Consider the following 6,938-nt stretch of genomic DNA (forward strand, 5'->3'; position numbering starts at 1 on the left):
AACCAAACCAAACATATATTTTAGTCGAGATGTTCTTTGTACGCAAACGAATTTAAGAACTAATAAAGGGTTACCTTCTTGAAACATTAATTAAATTAATAATGGATTTGCGAAGGGCTCATTGGCGTAACAATGGCGACTTTCTATTCTGCTCTTAGAAATCACTTACCTGAGAATTAGCACGAGTGTTCTTACTGGTATTTTATCGTATCTTGATCAGGCCTGGACTTGTTGTCAAGAACGCAATGGCGTCTGTGGAGAAACCACCGATGCCTGACACGTCAGACGTCAGTCCGGAAGTCCCCGGCGTTCAGTGTCGACCGGAACACCGAATCACGCATGCGCACTTTGTGTACAAGGAGAAGTCTCTTTTGGACTCCTATATCCTCAGCGTTGTGCCAGTCTTTGGCATGGTCGGGCTTCACCACTTCTACCTGGGGAGGGTGTGGATGGGAGTTGCCTACTGCCTCACCCTCGGGCTGTTTGGCGTAGGATACGTCGTAGACATATTCCGTACGCCTTGTCTAGTGCACGAGTACAACAGGAAGGTGAGAGAAAGGGAATCCCCCGTGACGTCACAGCGTTCCGTCACCGATACATACATCCTGTGGTTTCCATGCGGACTTTTCGGTAAGTTAAGTCTCAGCCCTGATGCAGCAATATGCACCTGCTATCGCCGAAGGATATGCTTGAATGGATTCTTGTAGTTTAATTAATAAATGTTTTTGATATACAGGTAGATGTTGTCCTTTTAACGAGTTACAGGAACGCCATTGTGTCTTTCGTCAACTGGATTCGTAACTTACCTCTCTTTCCTGCGTATTGATGTATACCTCATGAACTTATGTAAATGCCAAACCTTGTTTCAGCCAGGGGCCTCCGTGGCTCAGTCGGTCTCCCAGGAGTCTCTCACCAATGCGGTCGCTGTGAGTTCAAGTCCAGCCGGCTGTACGCGGGAAGGTCTCACAGCAACCTGCGGATGGTCGTGGGTTTTCCCCGGGCTCTGCCCGGTTTCCTCCCACCATAATGCTGGCCGTCGTTGTATAAGTGAAATATTCTTGAGTACGGCGTAAAACACCAATCAGATAAATAAATAAATAAATTGTTTTAGCCACGCAAGCAATCTTAAAACTGATTTTTCTTTGGAACATATCGTTAATGTCTTTATTTTCTTTATTTTCATTCTTTGACTTTGTGTTTTACGGACCATATAACTGTCAAATTATTATAAACCAATGAACATGGTAAGAAAGACGCCATCTGGAGTTCATTTTTACCTGGGTTTGTTAAATATTATGTAACTACTTTGATTACGATTCCAGCCATTTTCAAGAAACTTAAGAAATCCATCAACTTTCAGATAGCTGTCTAGAAACGAAGACATTATGTCTTAAAAGAATTTCGGAATGGTGGGAAGTATTCAGTGGTGTATGGATACATTAAAATTTTATAACTTTTTCTTTCATGTGAACAATTATTTTTGTGGCAATTTCTCAAAAGTGACTTTTATTGCAAATGTTAAGCTTTTGTCACAGCTAGCCCCAAGCTTCTGTCTTTTCTCTGGTTATTATTGGGCTAGTCTGCCAGCAACCTGCGGGAGGTCCTTGGTTTCCCCCGGGCTCTGTCCGGTTCCTCCCACCATAATGCTGGCCAAGGTCGTGTAAGTGAGAGATTCTTGCATATGGCGTAAAACTTGATTCAATTCTTTATTTATTTAATGAATATTTCTCACGACCAAACGGCTACTAACGGAGATATCATCAAAGTCTTAATCTACAACATGGTAGTTAAGAAAGTATGTACATATAAACATATAAATACGTATGCATCAGAATATAAATGCTTACTAGCTACTAGTTATAAAGACCAACCAAGACTGATTGAAATGAGTAAGTTATTCACGACCTTAGCATTATCATTACCATTCGAAAGGTCGGAGAACCTTTCTGTATCTGTGATAAATTTATGTATGCACTGAAAAAGGAGTTTTTTTGTCTTCGTAATTTAGACCTTTAGAGCCAAAAAAAGTATTTTAGATATATATCGTGAACATTCTGGAAAAAAAACAGAATAATTTACACGGGGTGAAATAATTTGGGTGAGGGTATGTAGCACGTGCTTCCTATGGGTGGCAAGCTGAGGGCAAATAAAACAAATAATGAAAAGAATCCTTACATGTATTAGTACAATAATGACAAGAAGAATCTTCAATAATGTTATACCGGTATTTAAAAATCTCTACCCAAAGATCGCTGAGTGCCAGTCTCATTCTGCAGTGCAGGACAGATGAAACGTTGCTATGGTGATTATTATATAGCGATAATGAACCACTTGACGTAATTGGTGGAACTAGGAATATTTTAAGTTTTATAATTGAGAAATGGCGAATATTATGACGTAAATTTTTCCTGTCCTTAATAGTTTTCGAAAAAAATATGGTATATACTGAGGCGGCGTCTCAACACTAAATAAATAAATAAATAAATAAAAAATACATTAATATGCTTCATCAACTTCTGTCATATCTACAGGAAGAAAATGATAGAAAGTGTCCACAAAAAATCCGAACAAAAACATTTTCAAAGGTATGCAGCTTTCCATGTTTAGTTTTATTTTTTTAACAGTTTACAGAGTCAGGAATTCTGTAGTCATACCTCGTGCCACATCTTCAATGTGCTCTTTTCTCCCGCAGGAATGCACCACTTTTACCTACGCAACTACAAGTTGGCAATCGTTTACCTACTCACAGTAGGTATCTTTGGCATAGGCTGGCTCGTCGACCTGTTCAGAATTCCCAGTCTTGTTCGAGAATCGAACCGGAAACAGGCGAGAGAGCCGGAAACAATCACCGAAAAGGGCAAATGTGTTTCTTATGCTCTAGGCCTTCCTCCCCTTGGTCTCTTGGGGGCGCACCACTTTTACCTGGATCGACCGATGTGGGGTGTCCTTTACGCCAACACGGTGGGCCTTTTCGGACTGGGTTTGGTATTTGATTGGTTTCGAATGTCCATTTTGGTGAAGCGTGCAAACAAAACTCGCCTAGAAGACCAAGGGCCTCCGAACCAGTACGGTTGTTGTCTGCAGAATTCAAAGAAGTACATAGATGATCTTTTCATCTTATGGGTTACTCCCATTGGCTTGTTCGGCGCTCACCACTTTTACCTGAACAGACCAGGATGGGGATTTGCATATCTGTTCACGTGCGGTGGCTTAGGAGTCGGCTGGGTTATAGATGCCTTCAGGTTACAATGCCTACTACGAGACTACGAGAAAAACGCCGAGGAAAACAAACGGATTTTCGATCCTACTTACCAGACGCGAAACTACGTCGGATCTTCACAGCAAAATAGCGTAGACAGCGTGGTGCTTTCCTTGCCAAGGCCACTAGGGGGCGCTGTCGCATCTTCATTCAATGAAGAACGTCCTCCTCAGTACCAAGTGGGTTTAAACCCAGGTAGGTAATGAGTCTCTTGATAACCTGACATTAAACCAGTTATCCTCCACGCTGAACTAACCCAGTTAGTGGCATAAACACTGACAATATATCGTTAAGCCCGAATCATTCATGAGTTCTGCATTCTGCCTGATACAGCGTCAAACCAGTGCGTTGACTACTGCATACATAACAGTACACAATACATAACAGTACACAGTACATAACAGTACACAATACATAACAGTACACAATACATAACAGTACACAGTACATAACAGTACACAATACATAACAGTACACAGACATAAAAGTACACAATACATAACAGTACACAATACATAACAGTACACAATACATAACAGTAAACAACACAGTACCCAATACATAACAGTAAACAACACATAACAGTACACAATACATAGCAGTACACAATACATAACAGTACACAATACACAGCAGTACACAATACATAACAGTACACAATACATAGCAGTACACAATACATAACAGTACACAATACATAACAGTACACAGACATAAAAGTACACAATACATAACAGTACACAATACATAACAGTACACAATACATAACAGTAAACAACACAGTACACAATACATAACAGTAAACAACACATAACAGTACACAATACATAGCAGTACACAATACATAACAGTACACAATACATAGCAGTACACAATACACAGCAGTACACAATACATAGCAGTACACAATACATAACAGTACACAATACATAACAGTACACAGTACATAACAGTACACAATACATAACAGTACAATACATAACAGTACACAGTACATAACAGTACACAGACATAAAAGTACACAATACATAACAGTACACAATACATAACAGTACACAGTAGCTTAGCTTTCTCATGTCAGTATACAGTTTAGTTACTATTTTATACGACTTATGGTCATTTTGGAGTTTGCGTTACTCTCAAAATTTAAGGTTTGCACAAAATGAAGTCGAGTCCCCTTGAATCATATTTGGGCAACTGTGCAGCCCTACACGTTTTTATGTCGAGAAGGGCCATGCCTAAGTCTTTGTAAATGGCACTTATCAGGATTGGTTACACGGGTATTAACATAACATGACTCGTTTGGGATGCCATGCCTTGTGTCTTCAGCATGATACTTCATGGCGGCAGCACTTTGCCGGCATGGACTGGCCCAGGCACAAGCAAACACAGCATAGATGTACAAGCACACCTAATGACTTCTTGCTCACTTTATAGATTTAGCATTCCAGTGACTCCCTGGTGCGATATAGTACATTGACACCGGACTGACCTGAGGTCACTTCCACAAAAGCTGTGGAAACAAATGTTCTCCTTTTCGTAACTGTTTCGGCACTGTTTTTTTCCCCTTTTAGAAGGGACGTGATTTACGGAGGTCTCAAAGCAATTTGCAAAGCTTTAACTCAGTTATAGTCGGTCTTGTGCTTTGATATTCTGATAAATAAGGAGAGCCCAGCCTAGAAGTAGGAATTGGGTTACTTAAAGTGTTGTGTGGACCCATACAGCGATAATGTGAACCTTCTCCATCGTAGGGTGAAGATCCAGACTGAGTCGTTGTGACGGTGCACGGTTACAAAAAGGAATTTAAATAAATGAGTTTAGGCGTCATCAAACAGTGCATATAAACAGCTTTCTGCCAAGCACTCCTTGTAAATTACAATGCCGTTTTCTGAAATTGCTTTGAATTTGACAGATCAAGCTTTCTTATAATACTCAATTTTCATAAGTGATGCCATGGTTATTCTGTTAGCACGCTAAAGATCTCCTGCAGGTTAAAGTAACACTCTGCCTGTAAAGAACCTGGTACTGTTAGGTTGAGAATCGTCCCAGAGAGGTACGATGAAAGTGCAAATTTCAGAATCCCAGAACAATTCGGTAAACTTTCAACTTAGAACAATAAAACTTTATCGAAGCATCCATAAAAGTTATGTGGTCATAATGGAAACGGTTGCTTAGTAACAACCCGCCAAAGATATACTCCCGGTCAAAAACGCCAATTTTTCGTTGAAAGGAGGCACTTTTAATTTACAATCTGAAGATCAACATTAATCAGAAAAAACATTCTTTCTTGCGGAACGGAAGTATAAGGCTGAAAGTTACATTTGTTATATGTTTATTTAATTGATTGCTTAACTGCGTGCTAAAGAATTTTTACCGAAAGTTGTATTGGTCACTGTTTCTTGTGCATTGATTTTCCCCACGCTGCAGTGTATAATGCAAAAAAAAGAAGATATTTCAGTGTGTTTGGAGTAGCTCATTTTACGACTTATATATCGCCTCAGTGCATGCACTTTATAAGTCGCACGCTGGCCAAAAAACAGGAAAAGAAGAAATAAAACAGACCTGAAAAAAAGTAGCCTTGCGGGTGTGTCACTCACAACTATAGTCCGTTTCGCTTCTTCAGGTGCACAGTTTTTTGCAGTGGGGCCGATTTCCCGCCTTACCATACCAGGTCCTTTAGTTTATGTTGAAATGGGTCCCCTCCACTCTGTTATATAAGTTGCACTCCATTGAGGACAACAGTACATACAAATTAGTCAGTTAGTTTATCTTTTTCATTCTTCTCACAGTGATCCATGGTTTACCAGACCCCCACAGAACCTCATTCCCGACCGCACCTCCGCCTTACACGGACATCGCTGCGGGTGACAACAAGATCTACCCCAACATTCCACCGAAGTGGTGACCACACTGATGCTGCGGCGAGGACAGTCTGGCTAATATGCTGATTAACGCACCTGGCTACATACCTGACTGTAACTATGCTCTTTGAATGTGTGACCGGATGACGTCATGACAGCTACCTTGCAGATGCATACATTTTTACTTATTGTGTGTTATTATGTGAATCTAACCATTGTACCTGTATGTGGCTTTATGTCTAGCGAGCGCTAGTGTTTGATCCTGTTCCTTCGGACACTATTGTATCGAGTGGAGGTAATATTTCCCGTGTTGCCTAGGTGAGCTTGATGATGAATACGTCTATGGGCTTGATGATGAATACGTCTATGGGTTTGATGATGAATACGTCTATGGGCTTGATGATGAATGCGTCTATGGGCTTAATGATGAATACGTCTATGGGCTTGATGATGAATACGTCTATGGGTTTGATGATGAATACATCTATGGGCTTGATGATGAATACGTCTATGGGCTTGATGATGAATACGTCTCTGGGCTTGATGATGAATACGTGTATTCAGTTGCCATTCTGATGATGGGGAAAATTCTTCTGTGAAAGTATTGTCTGTATGTTTAAAATAAATGTTATAACTTTGATCCTAGTACGAGTATTTATTAATTGATTGGATTGGAGTTTTACGCCGTACTCACGAACATTTTCACTTATACGATGGCGGCCAGCAGTATGATGGGAGGAAATGGAGCAGAATCTGGGTAAAACTCACAACCATCCGCAGGTTTCTGACAGACCTGGGCACGCACAGCCGGATAGGTA

The 6,938-nt window shown here is 40.5% G+C and overlaps 1 protein-coding gene across 1 annotated transcript; it reads left to right on the forward strand.

Moving 5' to 3' along the window:
- The first annotated feature begins 224 nt into the window (after positions 1–224).
- On the forward strand, positions 225–6,464 carry LOC135463141 (uncharacterized). Its single transcript, XM_064740458.1, has 3 exons — positions 225–630; positions 2,693–3,454; positions 6,049–6,464. The coding sequence occupies exons 1-3, from the start codon at positions 246–248 to the stop codon at positions 6,162–6,164; spliced, it is 1,263 nt and encodes a 420-aa protein (XP_064596528.1). The 5' UTR covers positions 225–245; the 3' UTR covers positions 6,165–6,464.
- The last annotated feature ends 474 nt before the right edge of the window (positions 6,465–6,938 follow it).

The sequence above is a fragment of the Liolophura sinensis genome, chromosome 2 (assembly GCF_032854445.1).
Source record: "Liolophura sinensis isolate JHLJ2023 chromosome 2, CUHK_Ljap_v2, whole genome shotgun sequence".
In the NCBI taxonomy this organism is placed as follows: Eukaryota; Metazoa; Mollusca; class Polyplacophora; order Chitonida; family Chitonidae; genus Liolophura; species Liolophura sinensis.